The sequence below is a fragment of the Dictyostelium purpureum genome (assembly GCF_000190715.1).
Source record: "Dictyostelium purpureum unplaced genomic scaffold DICPUscaffold_19, whole genome shotgun sequence".
Taxonomy (NCBI): Eukaryota; Evosea; class Eumycetozoa; order Dictyosteliales; family Dictyosteliaceae; genus Dictyostelium; species Dictyostelium purpureum.
This window is the reverse complement of record NW_003519356.1, coordinates 75,328-100,043: the sequence shown is the minus strand read 5'-3', so window position 1 is coordinate 100,043 and position 24,716 is coordinate 75,328. Positions and strand designations below refer to the sequence as shown.

The 24,716-nt window shown below is 27.6% G+C and overlaps 9 protein-coding genes across 9 annotated transcripts; 2 read left to right on the top strand and 7 right to left on the bottom strand.

The window, feature by feature from the left end:
* Positions 1-47: 47 nt before the first annotated feature.
* DICPUDRAFT_75114 (uncharacterized protein) lies at positions 48-1,967 on the bottom strand (the record flags this gene model as incomplete). The annotated part of the gene is made up of 2 exons (XM_003284078.1): positions 48-1,797; positions 1,891-1,967. The coding sequence occupies 2 exons, from the start codon at positions 1,965-1,967 to the stop codon at positions 48-50; spliced, it is 1,827 nt and encodes a 608-aa protein (XP_003284126.1).
* An 893-nt stretch (positions 1,968-2,860) lies between these two features.
* Positions 2,861-3,136, bottom strand: DICPUDRAFT_23207 (uncharacterized protein; the record flags this gene model as incomplete). The annotated part of the gene is made up of 1 exon (XM_003284077.1): positions 2,861-3,136. A coding segment is annotated over one exon (276 nt), but the record flags the coding sequence as incomplete, so codon positions are not given.
* Positions 3,137-4,002: 866 nt separating this feature from the next.
* Positions 4,003-6,800, bottom strand: DICPUDRAFT_75112 (uncharacterized protein; the record flags this gene model as incomplete). Its single annotated transcript, XM_003284076.1, has 4 exons — positions 4,003-4,019; positions 4,689-5,195; positions 5,281-6,611; positions 6,724-6,800. The coding sequence occupies 4 exons, from the start codon at positions 6,798-6,800 to the stop codon at positions 4,003-4,005; spliced, it is 1,932 nt and encodes a 643-aa protein (XP_003284124.1).
* A 672-nt stretch (positions 6,801-7,472) lies between these two features.
* Positions 7,473-9,538, bottom strand: DICPUDRAFT_75111 (uncharacterized protein; the record flags this gene model as incomplete). The annotated part of the gene is made up of 2 exons (XM_003284075.1): positions 7,473-8,766; positions 9,528-9,538. 2 exons carry the CDS (start codon positions 9,536-9,538, stop codon positions 7,473-7,475), a joined length of 1,305 nt encoding a protein of 434 aa, XP_003284123.1.
* Positions 9,539-10,262: 724 nt separating this feature from the next.
* DICPUDRAFT_86132 (uncharacterized protein) lies at positions 10,263-15,048 on the bottom strand (the record flags this gene model as incomplete). Its single annotated transcript, XM_003284074.1, has 3 exons — positions 10,263-10,936; positions 11,060-13,781; positions 13,897-15,048. 3 exons carry the CDS (start codon positions 15,046-15,048, stop codon positions 10,263-10,265), a joined length of 4,548 nt encoding a protein of 1,515 aa, XP_003284122.1.
* An 814-nt stretch (positions 15,049-15,862) lies between these two features.
* Positions 15,863-17,718, top strand: DICPUDRAFT_91242 (uncharacterized protein). Its single transcript, XM_003284098.1, has 7 exons — positions 15,863-16,016; positions 16,079-16,158; positions 16,225-16,470; positions 16,536-16,660; positions 16,729-17,121; positions 17,186-17,378; positions 17,446-17,718. Exons 1-7 carry the CDS (start codon positions 15,901-15,903, stop codon positions 17,502-17,504), a joined length of 1,212 nt encoding a protein of 403 aa, XP_003284146.1. The 5' UTR covers positions 15,863-15,900; the 3' UTR covers positions 17,505-17,718.
* Positions 17,719-18,242: 524 nt separating this feature from the next.
* On the top strand, positions 18,243-19,225 carry DICPUDRAFT_147887 (uncharacterized protein; the record flags this gene model as incomplete). The annotated part of the gene is made up of 2 exons (XM_003284097.1): positions 18,243-18,461; positions 18,542-19,225. 2 exons carry the CDS (start codon positions 18,243-18,245, stop codon positions 19,223-19,225), a joined length of 903 nt encoding a protein of 300 aa, XP_003284145.1.
* Positions 19,226-19,577: 352 nt separating this feature from the next.
* Positions 19,578-22,642, bottom strand: DICPUDRAFT_27074 (uncharacterized protein; the record flags this gene model as incomplete). The annotated part of the gene is made up of 4 exons (XM_003284073.1): positions 19,578-19,771; positions 20,440-21,558; positions 22,000-22,077; positions 22,252-22,642. 4 exons carry the CDS (start codon positions 22,640-22,642, stop codon positions 19,578-19,580), a joined length of 1,782 nt encoding a protein of 593 aa, XP_003284121.1.
* A 567-nt stretch (positions 22,643-23,209) lies between these two features.
* DICPUDRAFT_27048 (uncharacterized protein) lies at positions 23,210-24,168 on the bottom strand (the record flags this gene model as incomplete). The annotated part of the gene is made up of 2 exons (XM_003284072.1): positions 23,210-23,743; positions 23,821-24,168. 2 exons carry the CDS (start codon positions 24,166-24,168, stop codon positions 23,210-23,212), a joined length of 882 nt encoding a protein of 293 aa, XP_003284120.1.
* Between the last annotated feature and the right edge of the window lie 548 nt (positions 24,169-24,716).

Sequence of the window (24,716 nt, the reverse complement as noted above, 5' to 3'; positions counted from 1 at the left end):
TTATTTTTTATTTATTTATTTTAATAAATATAGTTTTTATAATATTTTTATTTTTTTGTTTTGTTTATTATAGTTTTAAAACCGTGTGTGAGCGTAGTAAGATTATTTGGTAATAAGAGGGATTGAACTTGGTCAAAACCAAAACCGAATGTGAGTGTTGTAAGACTATTTGGTAATGTGCCAGGTGGAACTATTTGGTTAAAATCATTACCGAATGTGAGTGTTGTGAGACTATTTGGTAATGTGCCAGGTAGAAATATTTGGTTAAAATCATTACCGAATGTGAGTGTTGTGAGACTATTTAGTAATGTGCCAGGTGGAACTACTTGGTTAAAATAATCACCGAATGTGAGTGTTGTAAGACTATTTGGTAAAGTGCCGGGTAGAACTACTTGGTTAAAACTACGACCGAATGTGAGTGTTGTAAGACTATTTGGTAATGTGCCAGGTGGAACTATTTGGTTAAAATCATTACCGAATGTGAGTGTTGTGAGACTATTTGGTAATGTGCCCGGTGGAACAACTTGGTTAAAATAATAGCCGAATGTGAGTGTTGTAAGATTATTTGGTAATGTGCCCAGTGGAACTATTTGGTTAAATTCAAAACCGAGTGTGAGTGTTGTGAGACTATTTGGTAACGTTTCGGGTAGAACTAATTGGTCAAAAGCAAAGCCGAATGCGAGTGTTGAAAGACTATTTGGTAATGAGCCGGGTGGAACTACTTGGTTAAAACAATGACCGAATGTGAGTGTTTTAAGACTATTTGGTAATGTGCCGGGTAGAACTACTTGGTTAAAAGTATCATCAAATGTGAGTGTTGTGAGACTATTTGGTAACGTGCCGGGTGGAACTACTTGGTTAAAACTATGACCGAATGTGAGTGTTTTAAGACTATTTGGTAATGTGCCGGGTAGAACCACTTGGTTAAATTCACAACCGAATGTGAGTGTTGTGAGACTATTTGGTAATGTGCCCGGTGGAACTGCTTGGTTAAAACGATAGCCAAATGTGAATGTTGTGAGATTGTTTGGTAACGTACCGGGTAGAACTACTTGGTTAAAAGCAAAGCCGAATGCAAGTGTTGAAAGACTATTTGGTAACGTGCAGGGTAGAACCACTTGGTTAAAATAATTACCGAATTTGAGTGTTGTGAGACTATTTGGTAATGTGCCGGGTAGAACTACTTGATTAAAATTATCATCAAATTTGAGTGTTGTGAGACTATTTGGTAATGTGCCAGGTGGAACTACTTGGTTAAAACCACGACCGAATGTGAGTGTTGTGAGACTATTTGGTAATGTTCCCGGTGGAACTGCTTGGTTAAAATCATTACCGAATGTGAGTGTTGTAAGACTATTTGGTAATGTGCCGGGTGGAACTGCTTGGTTAAAATCACAACCGAATGTGAGTGTTGTGAGAGTATTTGGTAATGTGTCGAGTAGAACAACTTGGTTAAAACGATAACCGAATGTGAGTGTTGTGAGATTATTTGGTAGTGTGCCAGGTAGAATTGCTTGGTTAAAATCATGACCGAATGTGAGTGTTGTAAGACTATTTGGTAAAGTTGTTGGTGACATATTAAAAGTGTACAAATATAAATTTTTCATAAATGGTGGAAAATCATTTTTATCTGGTAGTGTATCACCATGCCACTTAAGTGTTGTTATATATGATTTATCTTTAAACTGGTCATAACGTGATATATCAAGATTTACAACATTATGTTCAATAAACTTTAAAATATGTTTATGAATTTCATTTCTTAAAAATATATTATTCCAAACTATATATAATAATCTATAATGAATAGTTAAAAAGAGAAAACACCAATTAATATGCTTTTAATTAATCCGCTATTATTTATATTATATTGTATTGTATTGTACTTACCTATCACTATTATTACTACTGTTTTTTAACTTTTCATTTATTTGAAAGTTAATTAGAGATGATAGTAGCTCATCCATTGTCAATATAAAAAAATAAATAAAAAAATATAACCAAAATTTTCCCAAAAATACAAAAAAAATTAAAAAAAAAATTAAAAAATAAAATTTATTGTTTTTTAAAAAAAGATCTGTTTAAAAACCTGAAAATAATCAAATAAATTTTTATAAAAAAAAGTTTAAACTATTATTATTTGTACAAAGAAAATTAAAAAAATATTAAAGCTTTAATATTTCTAAAAAGATTTCAATATTAAGAATATAAACAAAGGTTTTATAAAGAAGAAAGAAATAATATATTTTAGTTTCTATTTTGTATTAATATTTGAGTTGATGGGAATGATTGTTGTTCTTGCTCGGCTTGCTACTCCACTAGTTCTTGCTCGACTTGTTTATGATCCGAATATTGTGGTTCTAATTGATTTCGATGCTGATCATACTATTGATGTTCAACTTGGTTGTCTTCTTGCCCGGTTTGTTGCTGATTAATTCGAATTCTTCAACTTCGATTTGTTCTAAATTATTAAATAAATCTTCAATAGTTTCTGGAGATTTCTTGGTTATGAGGATTGATATTAATTTTGTTCTTCTTGATCATTTTGATTTACTTGATTTTCATATTTTGACTAATTCCTGGTCTATATTACTTAAGCAAATAATAATAATCCCTAATTACTTATTATTATTTTTTATTTATTTAAATAAATATAGTTTTTATAATACTTTTATTTATTTTTTGTTTTGTTTATTATAGTTATAAAACCGTGTGTGAGTGTTGTGAGACTATTTGGTAATAAGAGGGATTGAGCTTGGTCAAAATCAAAATCAAAACCGAATGTGAGTGTTGTGAGACTATTTGGTAATGTGCCAGGTAGAACTACTTGGTTAAAATAATAACCAAATGTGAGTGTTGTGAGATTGTTTGGTAACGTGCCGGGTAGAACTAATTGGTTAAAATCATCACCGAATGTGAGTGTTGTGAGATTATTTGGTAATGTGCCGGGTGGAACTAATTGGTTAAAATCATTACCGAATGTGAGTGTTGTGAGATTATTTGGTAATGTGCCGGGTAGAACTGCTTGGTTAAAATCATGACCGAATGTGAGTGTTGTGAGACTATTTGGTAATGTGCCGGGTGGAACTACTTGGTTAAAATAATAACCAAATGTGAGTGTAGTAATTGAATTTGGTAAAGTTGTTGGAGTTAACATTTTATTAAAAGTGTACAAATATAAATTTGTCAAAAATGGTGGAAATTCATTTTTATCTGGAAGTGTATCACCGCGCCACTCAAGTGTTGTTATATATGATTTATTTTTAAACTGGTCATAACGTGATATATCAAGATCTACAACACTATAATCAATAAAATTTAAAATATGTTTATGAATTTCATTTCTTAAAAATAAATTATTCCAAACTATATATAATAATCTATAATGAATAGTTAAAAAGAGAAAACACCAATTAATATGCTTTTAATTAATCAACTATTATTTATATTTATTGTATTGTATTGTATTGTACTTACCTATCACTAATATTACTACTGTTTTTTAACTCTTCATTTACTTGAAAGTTAATTAGAGATGATAGCAGCCCATTCATTGTCAATATAAAAAAAATAAAAAATAAAAAAATAAAAAATATGAAATTAATATCTGGTAAAATAAAAAAAAAATTCAAAAAAAATTAAAAAAAATTCACAATTTATCTTTAATATAAAAATCCAAATTTTTAAAAATCAAAATCCAAAATTTCATTTTTTTTTTAAGTATTATAATTTATTTTTGTAAATATATTATTTTTTAAGACGAAAAAGTTCCTACATTTAATTCAATTGCAACAACTGGTTTTAAAACTCAAAATCGCAAAGTTAATCCAGGCAAAGGTTCTAATAATAATGATTCAGTGGATCTTTATAAATTAAGTTTAGGTTTGGGTGTTTAAAGATCGAGTAGTAATAGGAGAAAAGTTATGTCAATTTGTGGTATAGATCCATTATTATCAGAATCAATTCAAAAAGATAATTTTAAATCATATTCATTTATTAAACTCAAAAACTTGCTACTTCTAAATTAAAATGTGAAATTTTTAAAATTTATTTTTTATTTATCCACAAGTCCTCATCGTCCTTTTTAAGCTCAATCATATATATTTGTTCTATATTATCATATTCATAAAATTGAAAAAATATATAAAATAAAGATATTACAAACAATACATAGGCTTTTCTTATTTTATTTATTTTTTTTTTTTTTTTTTTAATTTTTATTTCATGTTCATCGTTATATAACAAATAATTATAAATAAAATCATATCTCATGTATAATATAAATAATAAATGAAGTTTTTATAAGCAATAATAGATTTGATTTCTAAAATTATTATTTTTCTATTTTTTTTATTTTTTAATTAATCAAAAATAATACACCTGATACACAACAAATAATTTTCTACAAACTATATATAAATCATGAAACAAAAATAATATTTACAAATATAAAATATAATACATAAGAAAAAAATGAAATTTTGGATTTTGATTTTTAAAAATTTGGATTTTTATAGTTTATTATTTTATAAATATTGATTAAGAAAATAAACAAAGGTTTATAAAGAGGAAAGAAATAAATATATTTCTAGTTCCCATTTGGTAGGAAAATATTAATCATGGCTGATAACTTTATTTTTTATTAATTTTAAATAAACCGCGTGGAACTACTTGTTTAAAACACTTACCGAATGTGAGTGTTGTAAGACTATTTGGTAATGTCCCAGGTTGAACTACTTGGTTAAAATGATCACCGAATGTGAGTGTTGTGAGACTATTTGGTAGTGTTCCAGATAGAACTACTTGGTTAAAACTACGACCGAATGTGAGTGTTGTGAGACTATTTGGTAATGTGTCGGGTAGAACTACTTGGTTAAAATGATAACCGAATGTGAGTGTTGTGAGACTATTTGGTAATGTGCCCAGTGGAACTATTTGGTTAAATTCAAAACCGAATGTGAGTGTTGTAAGACTATTTGGTAGTGTTCCAGATAGAACTACTTGGTTAAAACGATAACCGAATGTGAGTGTTGTAAGACTATTTGGTAATGTGCCGGGTGGAATTACTTGGTAAAAAAATAAACCGAATGTGAGTGTTGTAAGACTATTTGGTAATGTGCCGGGAAGAACTACTTGGTTAAAATCATAATTTAATGTGAGTGTTGTGAGACTATTTGGTAATGTGCCAAGTAGAACTACTTGGTTAAAAAAATCACCGAATGTGAGTGTTGTAAGACTATTTGGTAATGTGCCCGGGAAGAATTATTTGGTTAAAATAACGACCGAATGTGAGTGTTGTGAGACTATTTGGTAATGCTCCGGGTGGAATTACTTGGTTAAAATGATAACCGAATGTGAGTGCTGTGAGACTATTTGGAAATGTTCCGGGTGGAACTACTTGGTTAAAACCATCACTGAATGTGAGTGTTGTGAGACTATTTGGTAATGTGCCGAGTGGAACTACTTGGTTAAATTCAACACCGAATGTGAGTGTTGTGAGACTATTTGGTAATGAGCCGGGTGGAACTACTTGGTTAAAATCACCACCGAATGTGAGTGTTGTAAGACTATTTGGTAATGTGCCGGGTAGAATTACTTGGTTAAAATCATAACCGAATTTGAGTGTTGTAAGACTATTTGGTAATGTGCCAGGTAGAACTACTTGGTTAAAAAATAAACCGAATGTGAGTGTTGTAAGACTATTTGGTAATGTGCCAGGTAGAACTACTTGGTTAAAATAACGACCGAATTTGAGTGTTGTAAGACTATTTGGTAATGTGTAGGGTTTAACTACTTGGTTAAAAAAATCACCGAATTTGAGTGTTGTAAGACTATTTGGTAATGTGCCGGGAAGAATTATTTGGTTAAAATGATAACCGAATGTGAGTGTTGTGAGACTATTTGGTAATGTACCACGTAGAACTACTTGGTTAAAATAAAAACCGAATGTGAGTGTTGTGAGACTATTTGGTAAAGTGCCGGGTGGAACTACTTGGCTAAAACCATAACCGAATTTGAGTGTTGTAAGACTATTTGGTAATGTGCCGGGTTGAACTACTTGGTTAAAATCACGACCGAATGTGAGTGTTGTGAGACTATTTGGTAATGTGCCGGGTTGAACTACTTGGTCAAAACGATAACCGAATGTGAGTGTTGTAAGACTATTTGGTAATGTGCCAGGTAGAACTACTTGGTTAAAATCATTACCGAATGTGAGTGTTGTGAGACTATTTGGTAATGTGCCGGGTGGAACTACTTTTCTAAAATAACGACCGAATGTGAGTGTTGTAAGACTATTTGGTAATGTGCCGGGTGGAACTACTTGGTTAAAATCATCACCAAATGTGAGTGTAGTAATTGTATTTGGTAAAGTTGTTGGAGTTAACATTTTATCAAAAGTGTACAAATATAAATTTTTCAAAAATGGTGGAAATTCATTTTTATCTGGTAGTGTATCACCATGCCATTTAAGTGATGTTATATATGATTTATCTTTTAACTGGTCATAACTTGATCTATCAAATTCTACAACATTATGTTCAATAAACTTTAAAATATGTTTATGAATTTCATTTCTTAAAAATATATTATTCCAAACTATATATAATAATCTATAATGAATAGTTAAAAAGAGAAAACACCAATTAATATGCTTTTAATTAATCGACTATTATTTATATTTATTGTATTGTATTGTATTGTATTGTATTGTATTGTACTTACCTATCACTAATATTACCACTGTTTTTAAACTCTTCATTTACTTGAAAGTTAATTAGAGATGATAGTAGCTCGTTCATTGTGAATATAAAAAAAAAAAATTACCATCGATTAAAAAAAATTTAAAAAAATTTAAAAAAAAAAAGTATAAAATTATTTTTCAAATATTTTTTTTTTTCAAAAAACCTATTTATTAAAAAAATAAACAAAGGTTTTATAAAGAAGAAAGAAATAATATATTTTAGTTTCAATAATAGCAAAAAGTTTATTTAGTATTATTTAAGCAACGAGCTGGTTGCCTCTCCAGATTTATTGAGCAATATCGTTATGTTCTTGTGGGAAAACTCTCATTAAGGAGCTAGTTTCACCATTCCAGATTCTGATGGTATCACCACCAGAGCAATTAATGTACCATCGTCGCAATAAAATACAACGAATGAAATCTTTATGGCCTGCATTGATTTAGATATATGTATTAAACAGGGAATAATAAGCAGAGGGTAAAATCTTTAAAAGATTTTAAGGAAATTTAATAATTAATTTGGGGATTTTTTATGCCAACTTTCAAGAGCGAGTACAGTACCTGTAATTGTGAGTCTGGGTATCTTTACTCTCAAGAATTTCTTTTCAACTACTGGTAACGGAAGTGTATTAATGCAGTCTTTAAACTTCATTATTGGAATGGTTGTTGCATCTGTATTTGGATTTAATGTATAAGAGACTTCTTCCGTTTTGATCCCATGGGAACAAGTTCAACATGGTATGACTTTTTTTATAAATTTCCTTAAATATGAACTGTTTCGTTGTTCTGTAAGACTATTTGGTAATGTGCCTGGTGGAATTACTTGGTTATATTTATTGTTGAATATGAGCGTTGTAAGACTATTTGGTAATGTTCCGGGTGGAATTACTTGGTTAAATTGATAACCGAATGTGAGTGTTGTGAGACTATTCGGAAATGTTCCGGGTGGAACTACTTGGTTAAAATGATCACCGAATGTGAGTGTTGTGAGACTATTTGGTAATGTGCCAGGTGGAATTTCTTGGTTAAAATCAAAACCGAATGTGAGTGTTGTGAGACTATTCGGAAATGTTCCGGGTGGAACTACTTGGTTAAAACCAACACCGAATGTGAGTGTTGTGAGACTATTTGGTAATGTGCCAGATGGAATTACTTGGTTAAAATCATCACCGAGTGTTGTAAGACTATTTGGTAGTGTTCCGGGTAGAATTACTTGGTTAAAAAAAGCACCGAATGTGAGTGTTGTGAGACTATTTGGTAATGTGCCAGGTAGAACTACTTGGTTAAAAAAATCACCAAATGTGAGTGTTGTAAGACTATTTGGTAATGTGCCAGGTAGAACTTCTTGGTTAAAAAAATCACCGAATGTGAGTGTTGTGAGACTATTTGGTAATGCTCCGGGTGGAATTACTTGGTTAAAATGATAACCGAATGTGAGTGCTGTGAGACTATTTGGAAATGTTCCGGGTGGAACTACTTGGTTAAAACCATCACCGAAAGTGAGTGTTGTGAGACTATTTGGTAATGTGCCGGGTGGAACTACTTGGTTAAATTCAACACCGAATGTGAGTGTTGTGAGATTATTTGGTAATGTGCCGGGTGGAACTGCTTGGTTAAAATCATCACCGAATGTGAGTGTTGCGAGACTATTCGGAAATGTGCCAGGTGGAATTTCTTGGTTAAAATAATAACCGAATGTGAGTGTTGTAAGACTATTTGGTAATGTGCCGGGTGGAATTTCTTGGTTAAAATCATCACCGAATGTGAGTGTTGTAAGACTATTTGGTAAAGTTATTAGTAACATATTAAATTGGTTCAAATATAAATTTTTCAAAAATGGTGGAAATTCATTTTTATCTGGTAGTGTATCACCATACCAATTAAGTGTTGTTATATATGATTTATCTTTAAACTGGTCATAACTTGATCTATCAAATTCTACAACATTATGTTCAATAAACTTTAAAATATGTTTATGAATTTCATTTCTTAAAAATATATTATTCCAAACTATATACAATAATCTATAATGAATAGTTAAAAAGAGAAAACACCAATTAATATGCTTTTAATTAATCCGCTATTATTTATAATTATATTTATTGTATTGTATTGTATTGTATTGTATTGTATTGTATTGTACTTACTTATCACTAATATTACTACTGTTTTTAAACTCTTCGTTTACTTGAAAGTTAATTAGAGATGATAGTAGCTCATCAATTGTGAATATAAAAAAAAAAAAAAATTTTATATTAATAACCATTTAAAAAAATATTTCAAAAATTTCCCCAAAAATTTAAAAAAAATTAAAAAAAAAAAATATAAAATTATTTTTCAAATATTTTTTTTTTCAAAAAACCTATTTATTAAAAAAATAAACAAAGGTTTTATAAAGAAGAAAGAAATAATATATTTTAGTTTCAATAATAGCAAAAAAGTTTATTTAGTATTATTTAAGCATCTCACATAATAATCTTTTTATCTCTACCAACTATAACGAGATGGTTGCCTCTCCAGATTTATTGAGCAACCTTATCGTTATGTTCTTGTGGGAAAACTCTCATTAAGGAGCTAGTTTCACCACTCCAGATTCTAATGGTATTATCACCAGAACAATTAATGTGCCATGATACATTAATGTAAAACTTGTTCTATATTTTGATTTTCTTGATTATTTTCATGGCTTCCTTGTTCAGTATTATGATTTTTTTCAAAAATTTGTTTCGTTTTGATATCCTGGTTCATTGATATGTTGATGTAAATATTGATTATTTTGATTTACTTGATTTTCATATTTTGAAATTTCTGGTCTATATTACTTGAATAACAAAAGCTGATACGGGTGATGGTGGAGGAGTGACATGATGGAAGCAGAGGGAGAATTAAATATATTAGGGTTTGAAAATTAGTAATTAAATTATTACTTTGAAGTGTTGAAATGTTGGGTCCAACTTTGTAGGAAATATAAGCCTGGTGACTTCCCAGCTGGTGCCCGAGTATGTAGTAGTTGTGGCATGTTTTTCAATTATTTGGTAAAAGAATATTAATCATGACAAATTACTATTCTTTCTTTACAAAGTTGGACCCAACATTTCAACTCTTCAAAGTAATAATTTAATTACTAATTTTTCAAATCCTAATATATTTAATTCCTCTGACCCAACATTTCAAATCTTCATAGTAATTATTCAATTATTAATTTTAAAAAAAATTAACCAAAAAAATTTAAAAAAAAATTATTAAAAACTAAAATTATTTTAAAACTCTCAATTTAAAAATTTTTTGTAATCTGGTGGGTTATATTTAAAAATATTAGTTGTGAATATTTAGTTTGGTTTTAATTATATAATTAATTTACATGACAGTAATGATTTTTATTTTATATTTCTCTATTTAAGCTTAGCATATTTTTATTTTTTATAAAAAAAAATTAATCGTACAAATATTTATAATGTATTAAACTAACAATAATTTAATATTTTATATATATATCTATTTAAAAGGTGTGTATTTAAAATTAATTATCATAATAATTTTCTTCGTTATGTAAAATTCTTAAATTATGAATTTTACCGGTATAATCTGAAACGACTGTTGATAATTGTTTGAAATTATCAATATAGAAAACAACATTTGATGTTGAAATACTGCCAAGGGGGAAAGCGGTGACAACTTGACTAGTTTCAACATCCCAAAGGATTGAATGTTTTTCATAAGAGGCAGAAAATAAGTATTTACCTTTTGGTGAGAATGATAAGCCGTGGACTTGGAATACATGATTTTTGAGGGTTTTCCAGAGATGAATAACTGGACGAATAGTGTATAGTTCGATATCCCCATTCATTAAGGCTAACGCGAAATGGTTAGAACTCCATGCCATTGCTGTAATAGGTTGTGGGGCATTGGATTTAAATATACAACTATATTTCATTGGCTGATGTTGTTTAAAGATATTGTAATAGCCTTTGGTGTCACGTGATATTAATAAATCGCCTGTAGAGTTATAAACACATTCACTTAATGATCCACCCAAACGTTCATTAAATAATTCTTTTCTTTCGATAAAATTATAAATTATTAATTTGCCACCTTTTGTTGTAATTGCTATATCACCATTATTACTTGGATTGACTGAAAAGTTGGTAATTTGTTCGCTATGTTGATCTTGTTGTTTGCTTCCTCTTTGGAATCCTTTTGTTTGTTCGATTGTTTGATCTGCTTTTAATTCTACTGTTAGATTTATATTTTCAGTAATTTTAAAAACTCTTTCATTATTATTTTGCATAAATTCTTCTATTGAATATTCAAATTTACCATGGTTTCCATCGAATCTTCCGTCAAAGAATTGATCAAAGTTACTAAGATGATAAATATCATTTGAGTTGGTTAAAAAGATGAGATTATTTTCATAGAAATGGAATTTACGGATATGAATTTTGAATATTTTAGAAGGTTGTAATAAATCATTCTTTGAAAAATCGCTCCATACAGCAAATGTTTGATCTTCTGAGCAAGATAATAAAATATCTTTTTCTTTGAAATACTGCAAATGTAATGTTGATTTCTTGTGACCTTGAATGGATGAGTTTGTTTTTTGACCAATCTTTGGATCCCAAATTTTAATAAACTTATCGGTGGCACCAGTAATAATACGAAGTTTACTACTATTTGGATGGAATGCACATGAAATAATTCTACCAGAGTGACCTGTCATTAAAGATACTTGACTCCAATCTTTAGTTTCGAAAACTCTAATGGTCTTATCATCAGAACATGATACTATGTATTGATTATCATAAGAGAAACGTGATGAAATTACAGCTTCGACGTGGCCTTCTAATTTTGCAATCTTTTCCCACTTACTAGTATTAAATACGTGTGTGAAGGTATCGACTGAACTAACTGATAACATTGAATCATCTGGTGAGAAATGGATGAATAAAATTGTAAAATTACTTATCTTAATGGTTTTAATTGGTGTACCATTTTTAGCATCCCAAATGATTAAATTACCATCCCAGCAACCGGTAGCAATCCAACGGTTATTATGTGAATAACAACATGCTGATACTTTATTCTTGTGGTCTTTGAGATCGAAAAGTTTTGTTTTGTTTTCTAAATCCCAAACGATGCAAGAGTGATCCCATGAGGCAGTAACACAACGACGATTATCCCCACTGACAGTAACACCCCAGATAGCAGAGATATGGTTTCCGCCCAAGTCGCTAATGTTTAATACAATTTTACCATATTCATCCCACATAATAATCTTTTTATCTCTACCGACTGTAATGAGATGATTGCCTCTCCAGATTAGTTGGGTAACCTTATCGTTATGTTCTTGTGGGAAAACTCTCATTAAAGAGCCAGTTTCACCACTCCAGATTCTAATGGTGGTATCATCAGAGCATGATGCAATTAATTTACCGTCGTCACGATACAATACGCAACGGATGAAATCTTTATGGCCTGCTAATGTACTGATAATGTAGTCACTTAATTGTAATTTATTTAACCATTTAAAGAATGGTCTCTTTTCTTGGTCTAAAAGCTTTGAGGAGTATTGGTGACAAATGGAACCATCTGGTAAATTGTAAGCTTGTTGACTGGTAATGGCTGGGAAACGTTTTAAGTTATGGATTTGATATTGAACAAAACTAGAGAAATCTGAAAAATTATTTACTGATGAGAAATTTGCACCGACCCAACGCTCACCTGATAAGCTTGGACTGTTGATTTCTTCAAGACAATCAATATAGTTTTCGACTAAACTATCACTTAGACCCAATTGAACTTTGGTTTGGATGAATTTCAAATCCATAAACAATTGTGACAAGAGATCCCAACGCTTGGATTTTTGGAGATGGTATGGTAACTCTTTGAGTGCCTTCAAGTTTGTACCAGCCCATGTCTTGTTTCCAGTTGGATCAGCTTGTGATGAATAATAGTCTGCCAAGATGATTTGGAAATTGATTTGACTTTTTTCAGTTGGTAAGTATTTGTTGATAATTACTGAAGAGATTGTACTGTGGAAGAATGAAATTCTAACTGAATGATCACCACCACTTAATAATGGTGAAATGGAGTTTAATAATGGAGCCCAAACATAAAATGGTAATGTGGTTTGTTGCTTTTTATCTTTTAATAGATCTAATAACTCTTGCTCAGATAAACCGAATCTTGAGAGAGCAATGAAACACAAGGTCTTTTTAATAAGCTCTTTACCCAAATCTTCTTCTAAACGTGATATCATATTTAACAATAACTGATTGATGGTCTCTGGAATACCCTTTTGTACAAATTGTGTAAGTTTTTCAAAAGAACCAAATACTCTTAACTCTTCACAGGCTAATTGAATGAATAATGGATACTTTGCATGTGATTTGGTGATTAATTTGTCTAATAATTTTGGTTCTAATTTCTTTGAGAATTTTTCGAGAGTATTTGTTGTAATCAAGATTTTTTCATTGGTTTCTAATGGACTAAGAGAGAAGGTTTGTGGGATTACTGGACGTAAATGTAAATACTCCCAACAATCCTTACCATGGTGACAAGAAAGTAATACTCTAATATTGGAATTTAAGTCGCTATTATCTGGTAACCAATCCATTTGATGATCTTGATTTAAAGTTGCCATTTGGTCTAAATCATCAATTACAATTAAAATCTTTTTGTGCTTTGAGGCTTTCTTTAAAATATCTGGGAAATCATTTCTGAGCTTTTCTGGGTTTTGTGCAACTACTTCAAAGCCTAGTTTAAATTCAATGTTTAATTCATTTGAAAAACGATATAAAATATTTTGACTTGCAGTTGAATCGATTGAGCAACCAATAAAATGATATAAAACCTTCCAATGTTTTGATAACTGTGGATCCTTTAAATAGTTTTTAGCTAAGTTTGATAATGTTGAAGTTTTACCAGAACCTGCATCACCATAAATAATTGAAATTAAATTATTGGTTTGTTTTTCTTGTAAGGTATCATTAATTTTCTTTTGAATTAGTTCTCTACCATAAAAATTATTTGATTTAATTTCCTAAATAATAAAAAGTAAAGAAATAAAGTTAGTATAATTATTTTTTATAAAAAATAAATGTGTTTGAAATTTTATTTTTAAAAAAGAAAAAAAAATAACCATTTTGCTTACTTACTAAAATATCTTTATGATACTGATTTTCAATTTCGATAAATTCTAATGATTTGATTGGACTTGAAAACTCTACTTGAACAATTTCCCAAATTTTGTTGAAAACATAATTACCAAATACTTCTAGTTGATTAACAAAAACTTTACCATCCTTATCAACACCACCAAACTTGCATGGATAATTTTCTAAAACATTGCAATTATCGCTATCGATTAGTTTTTGTTTTAATTGATTCAAAAGAATTTCTGATTCTGAATTTTCAACTTGAAAAGATGATTGGTGTTGCAATGGAACAGTAGATTGGAATGATGGATCTCTAAATGTACCAATACAATGTTTAGAGTTAATTAAAGAGTACTGTACCTCGAGAGATGTAATTGAGTGCCCTGGTGGCATAGATTGTAACCATTTAGCTTGTTCATCGTTATTGTTTGATACTTTGTATTCCTCAGCGACCCAACCAAATCTTGAACCGAGCATAGTAACCATAATTGGACATTTGTCGATTTGTTTTAAGCATAGCTCAATTTGACCTTGAAGATTAGTTTCATCTTTTGTTAAACCCCATCTTAAATCAATTGGAACAATGGTAAGATTCTTTTCCTTTGCTTTGACGTTCAATGCTGGGAAAACAACTTTGATTAAATGGTCTCTTTCACCTGACATATCTTTGAATGTTGATGATAAGAAAACATACAATCTGGTACCATCATTGTGAAGGTCATTAATTACTTTTTGGTTGCTGATTGCCTTGTCATGTCTCTTTAAATTTGGATATAACTTTTCAAGCTCCTCGCTGTCATTACCATTTAATTGTAAATCCATTTGTAATTGTTGTTGTGATTTTTCATCAATTTGATTTGATAAATTATTTTTTAAATTAAATTTTTTAAATGGAGATTCTAATGATTTAGTTTTATAAGGTGATGTTGTAACTGATATTGAAGTTGAGGTTGATGTTGATCCTGACTCTTCGGATTTTAATTGCTTTTTTTTTTCTTTTTCGATGTTGATAACAATTTTCCTGTTTGATTTAACCACTTCTAATAATTCTTCCTTCTTCATGAATGGTGAATAGGCAATCTTGTATGATTTTAACCATTTTTGGATATCATATTTTGATAATTCTTCATTTGGAAATTCTACTTTGACCATAGTTATTTTTAATTAAACTAATTAATTAAAAAATAAAAAATATATATATATAAAAATATACTATGTATGAGATGTGAGAAAGTGATTTGTGATTGTGATACGTGATTATGTAATGTATAAGTATGTGATTTGAATATTTATAATACAAATTTTAATTAGCTCTTTGATACTAATTATATAACAAATAAGTGATAATGTGTCTATCTATAATAATTTAAATTATTATGAAAGAAAAGAAAAAAAAATGAAGATATTCATTTTTATTAATGGGAAAAAATTAATATTAATTTGTGAGAAAAAGATCAAAAAAAAAAAAAAAGATTTTTAAAAAATTAAAAATTTTAAAGAAAAAATAAAAATAAATTTTTTTTTTTGTTATTATTACGAAAAATGAATCTAAACCATAATGGGTTTTTTAAATCCAAATGATTTTATGTTGTTTTTGGTGCGTTTGTACTATTTAGTTTTTTTATAAAGATACCTGAATCTTTTAAAAATTATATTGCCAAATTAGCAATAAAAAGAGTGGAAATGGAAAATATTATACTAAATATTAATGTGCAGTGGAAAAAAAATAAAATAAAAAAAAAAATAATAAAAAAAAATTATTTTACACACATTTAACCCACACTCCCCACCCTTTAAAATTAATTATAAAATCAAAATAAATAATAAATTATCAAGTAAACAAATAATTATTACTATTTTTTATTATAAAAAAAAAAATGATACTACAAAAAAAAAAATATTAAATAAAAAAAATTAAATAAAAAAATTTCAAATTTTATTTTTGTTTGGATACAGTATTATATTTATTTGTTTATATTTATATATATACTTTCTAAATTAGCTATGAAAATTTTTAAATCGATATACCTTTTTTTTATTATAGTATGTGTATTTAAAATATCAAGCATAGAATGCTATGAAAAAAAGAAGAATAACCAGAAACCAACAGGATATGTGGGGTAATTATATATCTAAATAAAAAAAAATATTAATAATAAAATTATTATTAATTTTTTCACAGATTATTTGAAGATAATATAGATCAAAGAAAATCATTGGTTTTAGATGGGAAGAGTGATTATTTATCAAGCAATATATTTAGTAAGTAAAACTCTAACCCATATCTACCCTCTAAGTATATACTAATAAATTAAAAAAATATAAAAGTTGGGTCAGATCCTTTTAATGTCATTATAGATACAACTTTAAATTATTTAATTGTAGCAGAAAGAAAGTGTGATGGTTGTTCACAATTTCCTCCATACTACAGAGAATCAGCAGTATTCGAAAATATACCATGTGACTCACCAACGTGCCATGCTATTGGAAACACTTGCGAGAAACCAAACAAATATAACCCACCAACATGCGGCTATGAAACAGTTTTACAACCATATGGTGCAAATATTAAAAGTAAATATATACTTTTTTTTTTTTTTTTTTTGAATCATTTAATATTAATTATTTTTTTAAAAAAGCAATTTTATATAGGGATATTATATCTATTGATGATTTTAAGAATATTCCAGTCATAATCTCTGCAATCTATGAACAAAGTAATGGTCCATCATTAAGATCTGCCATTCTAGGTGTTGGTCCAAGTGTATGTATAAACAATTAATATAATTACTTTATTTTAAATAACACAAACTAAAAAATCATTCCTTTTAGTGCCCTACTTGTCCACCTAGTCCACTACAAACTTTATTATATACATTAAAAAAACCATATATATTTGGAATTTCATTAGATAAAAATTATTTTGGAGGTATTTCAATTGGAATAGTTGATCCATTACTTTATACAGGATCAATAAACTATACAGCAATGAGTAAAAAGGATGGACTTTACTCAATATCTCCTAGTATTATTGGTGGTTTTTGGAATGGTCAAATTTTTAACCTAACTAGAAGCAATGACATTAAAAGATTCATTCTATCATCATCATCATCACTATCCTATATTCCTTCCTCTTCTTATTCCAAATTAAAAACTTTTTTAAAAAATGGTGGATGTCAAAACGATTTAGATTTCTGTTCAAAAATTGACCTGTTATTTAATTCAGTAAGTATAAAACAATAAAGAATACTTGAAATCAAACTGCCAACTAATTTATTATATTATATAGTGTGTTAATGCAAGTCAAATCTCAATTGATAGGTTTCCTAATATCGATTTTTATTTTGATGAACAATTCATATTAAACATCCCACCAAAAAACTATTTCCATTTAATTTCTAGAAATAATCAGGTTTATGTTTGTATGGGAATTTTGGAATCACCTGATCAAAATGCAATTATTGGTATTAATTTAATGAGGGGTTTGTATTGTTTAATTTTAGATTTTTTTTTTTCTTTTCTAATTTTTTTTTTCTTTTTTTTTAACAGAGCTATACACTGTTTTTGATAACGAAAATTCTCGTATTGGTTTTGGTCGTGGTGGTTAAGAATAGATAATTATCATAATAATCATAATAATAAAATAAATAAATAAAACAAAATAATCAAATAAACACACATTACACCCCCTTTTTTTTCAAAATTTTTAAAAAAAAAAATAGCAATAGAAAAATTTGATTTAAAGTAATACTATTGTATTATTTTTTATTCATATTCTTAAATAAATTATTTGTTATCAGGTGTGAACAAATTTAATTTATCAAATACCGTTAAATTAAATTTTTTTATTTTTTTTTTCAATTTTTTTTAAAAAGATTTTTTTTTATTTTTTATTTTTTTTTTCAAAATAATTGCACAGTAAATAAAAAAAATAATTTCTTTATGTGATTTTTATTATTATTGTTTTTCAGATAGAGAGGTTTTTGTTATTTTTTTTTTTGATTTTTTTCTGTGTATTTTTTTGTGTGTGTTTTTAATATTATTAGCAAAGTGTGTGTAGATAAACCTTTTTTGTTAGTATTGGGTTTTGGAAAAAAAAAAAAATCAATTATTAAATAAATTTTAGGAGAATTTATTTATTTTGTTTTTTCTCTCTATTGTTGTGTGTATATTATAACATAGAATTATTCTGGTTAAACTAATTAACTATAATTAGTATATTATTTATTTATTTATTTATTTTATTATTTTTTTAATTAAATAAATTTCAATTCAATTCTTTTTTTTAATAATAATCAACTCCATGTAAATATATTTCAATATAATAAAATTAAATTAAAAAAAAAATGTCAAAAAAAAATCAAGAAACAAATGTAAACTTGGCAACAACAAATATAATAACACCTGTACCAATTAAAGGTGTTTCATATGATAGTATTAAAGATCAAGTAAAGAAGGTTGGTTATTTAAAGAAACTTGGTGGTAAAGGTATTTCAAAAAATTGGCGTAAAAGATTCTTCGCTATTACCAATGCTGGTATTTTATATTATTTTAAACATAGAACTGTATGTATAACAATAACCTGCAGTATGGTATTTATTATAAAAAACTAATTTTTTTTTTTTTTTTTCACAAATAATTATAGAGTTCAGAACCAGTAGGTGCAATTAATTTACAAGAGTATACCAAAATTTACAAAGATAAGTCAAAAAAAAGATATTTCTTGTTGGTGAATGAAAATAATCCATCTCAACGTGTTTTTCATTTAATTGCAGATACAGAGGAAGAGCTATCTAGTTGGATTAACGAAATAACAGAGTTCTTTGAGGATGATATTTCTGATTTTAAAAATCAATTAAGCGGTGTAGCAAAACAAAAAAAAGAAAAAAGATATTATGATACCTTAAAGAGAAAAGAAATTAAATCCGCTAGGGTTGAAGAGTATGATTTAGAAAAGTTACAGCTAGTATTCAAGGGTGATAGACTTTCACTATTAGTTAAAGACGGTTCGGTAAATAGTCCAATATCACCCGACTCCACCAGTCGTAGTAATAGTATTTCAAATGCATCAACTTTAATTTCAATTAACAGCACCATCACTACAAATATACCTTTAGATAATCTATCAATTAAAGACCATAGCTCCACTACCACTCCAACTGTTTCTAATAGTACAAATTCATCTGTATCACCACCAAGCTCATCAACAGCACCAACCAAAACACCAAGACCACCACCAAGAAAAAGCTTTCCCAGCTCCACCAGTAATGATAATTTAACTCCAATCATTGATGATGATGACGATGACGATAGTGAAGAGTCAAATTAGTTCTATAATGCACAGAAAAAAAATCAACTTGTGAATGTATATAATTTAAAAATAAAATAAAAAAAAGATAATATTATTTATTTTAAAAAATTAGAATAATTATTTTATTTACAATCCATAATTTTTTTGGTTTTTTTTTCTTTTTATTTAATAAATTTAAATAATAAATTTATAAATATACATAAAAGGGTTTTATTTATTTTTTATTGTTTTTTTTTTTTTTTTAATTTTTTATGTGATGGGTTTAAAAAAAAGTTTGCTTTAACCTCTTTTATGATATGGCTGATATGGTTGGTATCTTTTAACATGGGAATGGTTATTGTTTGATGGGACAACAGTTAAATTTGAAAGTTCAACTGGAATATATTTGTTTTGCTTCTGACAAAACTTTGATGAGGTCATTTGCTAAACGGGCGTTTTCCCTTGTAAGGAAACTGATTGATGTTCCAGTGGCACCAGCTCTTGCAGTTCTACCAATACGATGGACATAAGTTTCGATTGTGTTTGGGAAATCATAATTTACAACAAATTTAATATCTTTGACATCTATATTTTATAAATATTAGTATATGCTACAGAGGGTATATGTTTTTTTTTTTTTTTTTTTTTTTTTACATAATATAATTATATAATTTTTTTTGAAAAAAGAAAAAATTAAATTTATATTTGTTTATATTTATATTTTGTTAGTAGTAAAGTATATCATTCATTAAAAAACTATTGTTATTATTATTATTTTATTATTTGTATTATTATTATTGTTGTTATTATATTGTAAAATTATTATTTTGCTCTTTACTCTACCTACCCTCTTTTTTTAAAAAGAAAAAAAAGAAAATAAGGAGATAGTTTATAACTTGTTCAAAACCTTGATAATTATCAAGCTTTATAAAAAAGTTACTGTTATAATATTATTTAGTTATATAAATATTTTTTTAATGATAATTTCCTTCTAACTCTACTTTGTTTTTTTTTTTTTTTTTTTTTAATAAATATAATATAAATTTGACAATAAATATAAAAAGACAACGAAAGATATTTTGAAAAAAAAATAGAAAATAAATAAATTATAATCTTCTATCTCCTTTTTCTCCTTTTTTCCTTTTTTTTTTGTTTCTTTCTCCCTTTTTAAATTTAAAACTTGAAAAAAAAAAAATTATATAGAAAATAGTATATATAAAAATTAAATAGCATTAATAATATTAATTACTTACCTAAACCACGCGATGCTAAATCAGTAGCAATCATAATTGGGAAAATACCGTTTTTGAATTGTGATAATACAAAATCTCTTTCGGGTTGTGATTTATTACCATGGATACCAATTGATTTAAAACCAGCAGATTGCAAACTACGATGAAGCTCATCTACACCTTTTCTAGTTTCAGCAAAAATGATAACTTTATCATCTTTTGAAACATTGGCCTCTAAAAACTTGAATAAACGTTCTTTTTTTTCATATTCGCTACATACCTCTACAATTTGATTAACATTATGATTGGCAGTTAATTCACTGCTACCAATGTGTACTTGAATGTGATCTGAAAGGAAATCATTAGCTAATGATTGGACTTCTTTAGGCCATGTGGCTGAAAACATTAATGTTTGACGATCTGGACGAATTTGACTTAAAATCTTACGGATTTGTGGTTCAAAACCCATATCCAACATACGATCGGCTTCATCCAATACTAAATAGGTAACACGACGGAGATTAGTATCACCGCTTGTTAAAATATCGATAAGACGACCTGGAGTAGCGATAACAATTTCAACACCTTTTTTGAGCATCATAACTTGGCTATGTTTTGAAGCACCTCCATAAACACAAACATTTGAAATTTGACTTGTGCCGCCAAACTTTCTAGCTTGCTCTTGAATTTGAAGTGCCAACTCTCTGGTTGGAGCCAATACTAAAACGATAGGGCCATCACCTGGTTTAAGAGTTGGTTGTGCATTAATATGAACAATTGATGGTAAAAGGAAAGCCAATGTCTTACCTGAACCAGTTTTAGCTAAACCAATAATATCACGACCCTTTAATGCGATTGGCCATGCTTGAGATTGAATTGGGGTTGGATTTGGGAATCCTGCAGCCATAATTTCTTTCATTAAATAGTTTGGGAATGGTGCTTGATTGAAATGGATAATTGGTTTTGGAATATCTCTACCTTTGACTGTCATCATACATGATTCTCTAAATTCTTCGATCTCCTCATCGCTAGTTCTTGTAAGTTCTTCATTTTCATGATAAAAGTTCTTTTCAAATCTTTGTAATTTTGAAAGATCCCATTTTAAATCTGTTAATGCCGAACCAAATTGATCATTTTTTGCTTTAATTGATCCATAATATCCTGATGCTCCATAAATACTAGGTGTACTTGAATAATATGAAGATGTTGATGTTGATGTTGATGTTGGTGGTTGTGGTTGTGGTGGCATTGATTTACCATAGCTATTGTAGTTTGATGAGTATGATGATCCATATTGTGATGATGCTGGTGTGTATGCTCCATAACTTGAAATTGAATTTGAGTTGTATTGACTATTATTGTTTGGTGCTGATCCATAATTATTGTTGTATGTTGATGTTGATCCATATTGTGATGACGGGTTGCTGTATGAAGAGGAGGTTGATGATGATGATGGTGGTGGTGGCTGTGGTACTGAATAACTATTATAATTATATGGTGTTGATGATGATGGTGGTGGCTGTTGTGGCTGTTTATATCCATTACTATTATTATAACCATTATAGCCATTATTACTACTACTATTATTACTATTGTTATAACCATAACTGTTTTTTCCAACATAACCACTATTGTTTTGTGCATAACCTATACTTCCTTCTTCCCATGAATCATTAAAGTCTTTTTTGGCAGACGATGATGGTGGTGGTGGTGGTGGTGGTTGAATATTATTTGAATATGGCAAAGATGCTGGTATTGTTGATGTTGGTAATGATGGATTATATTTATTATCTCTATTATAATTGTTGTTATAATTATTATTATCACTACTACTATTATAGCCATTACTATTATTATTGCTACTACCACTATTATTATAACCATTACTATTATTTCTATAATCTCTATTACCACCACCGCTATTTCCATTATAATCTCTACTCTTATAATCTTTACTACCACTATCTTTTTTATAATCCCTATTATCTTTGTTATAGGTTCTATCTTTATTATAACTACTATTTCTATCGCCACCGCTTCTACCGCTATTATAGCTTGATTTATAGTCTCTTGAATCACCACTTCCGCCTCTATTATCGTCGTATCTTCTATAACCGCCACCCGAAGAGGAGGAAGATGGTTTGTAATCACCACCACCACCTCTACTATCTGAAAAACCACTACTGCTACTATCGCCTCTATTATTACTATTGCTGTATGACATTCTTATATATTTTTACAATATTTATATTTATAAAATTTTTATTTATTTTTTTTATTCTATTAAATAAACAATAAAAAAAAAGAAAAAAATGTGAGCTGTTACAATAAAATTTTAATTATCCTAATATTTATTAAAAAAACTATAATATTATTATATATTTGTTATTATAATTATCCTATAATATAGATATTATAATATATTTTTATTTAAATAAATTTTAACAATTGGAATTAAAAAAAAATAAAAAAATAAAAAAATAAAAAAAAAAATTAAAAAAAGAATTTGAAAAAAACGAAAAAAAAAGAAAAAAAAATTAAAAATTAAAAAAAAATTAAAAATATATTTAAAAAATAATATATTTTTAAATAAATAATTTTATACAACTTTTAAAATATAATTAATTAATTATTTATTATTATTATTATTCTTTTTTTTATTTTTTTTATTTTTTTTTTTATTTATTTTTTACAATAGAATATTTTTTTTTTATATTTTTGGTGGGTGGGTTGTGGTTGTTTTAACTTTAATTAATACCATATAAATTGAAAATTGACAGGAATATTACTATTATTGTTTATTATTAAAGGTATTGTCAAAATTGTTATTTAAAGTAAAGGTTGAATGTGGTAAATTTGTTGTTCTTTCTTTAATTGATAATTGTTGTTCCAAGTCGTAAATATCTTTACAAATATTTTCATAAATTGGGAAAGCATTATAACCGGAAAATCCTAAATTAATTAAGTCCCTGTGATCGCAATTGTGAATAACTTTGAAGGATTCACCCCATTTGGAGGAGTTTAAACTGACCAAACCATCATTTTTACCTTCTTTTTCCAATAGGAGTTTGTGGAAATAACGCATTGGAGTGAAAAAGTTTTGTATTGAGTCTTTATAGGCACCATAGCTGGTATATTGAACATGAGGTTGGTCCAAAATGGTTTTATTAAAATCATTATTAAGGAACTCTGGTGTTAAATTATCCAATGCCTCCAATGGAATACCTATGGTCTTAAAGAGATGTTCTATATAAAGTTTTTGTGTTATATTTAAAATTGACCATTCTGCAATATAGCTCCCCCTGTGTGGTGTTGAAAGTGTTGTCTATTTAATATTAAAATGTGGTGTTAATATATAAATAATATTGTTGTTATTGTTGAAAGTAAATAGTGATAACTTACCAATGATAAAACATTTCTACCTTGATCAAGTTTGTTAATTAAATATCTTGCATCCAAGCCACCCATACTGTGGGCAATAATATGGACCTTATCGGTATTGTGTCTCTTCATAATTTCTTGAATTTGAGAATACATGGATTCTGCTCTATTCTTAATTGAATCGGTGGGATGAACTACAGTGGTTTCGGCAATGGTATGTCTCTTAATTGGCTGAACGATATTATTAAAGTAATGAAGGAAAAGAAAACTTGAAAAGCCAAACAAACCATGGGAAAATATAAGTGGATATTTTAATTTTGGTATGACTGAGTTGGAAGCATTACCAGCAGCTGTTTTAAGTAAATTCATTTTTTTATTACTATTATATGAATAGTTTATTTTTATTTAATTATTATTGTTGTTACTATAATATTTGTAAGCTATATATTATTTTAATTAAAAAAAAAGGATGGATTATTATTTAATTGTTTATTTATTTATTATAAATATTATTTATGTTTAGAAAAAATCATGTTTTTATATTATTATTATTTATATTATTTATAAATGTGTTTGAGGTTGAGATTTTATAGTTTTTGTGAAAAAAAAAAAAAAATATAAAAAAATAAAAAAATAAAAAATAAAAAAAAATAAAATTAAAAAAATAAAAATTAAAAAAAAATAAAATAAAAATAAAAAAAATATACAATTGAAAGATATATTAAACTGGTTAAAAAACCATACACATTTTAATTATATTATAAAGAGCTATTTAAAAGTAAAAATAATAATTAAGGATAACTAATTATAATTATAGTACAAATAACTACAAATACAATATTAAATTAAATTTTATTTAATTTAATTTAATTAAAAATAAATTTTAAAAAAATAATATTTATTTTAATTTTTTTTTT

Bases quoted from the DNA above. Each gene is read 5' to 3' on its own strand.
- DICPUDRAFT_91242 (XM_003284098.1), top strand. From the start codon at position 15,901: ATGAAAATTTTTAAATCGATATACCTTTTTTTTATTATAGTATGTGTA. The intron at 16,017-16,078 runs GTAATTATATAT...ATTTTTTCACAG, and splicing joins AAACCAACAGGATATGTGGG to ATTATTTGAAGATAATATAG. The intron at 16,661-16,728 runs GTATGTATAAAC...CATTCCTTTTAG, and splicing joins TTCTAGGTGTTGGTCCAAGT to TGCCCTACTTGTCCACCTAG.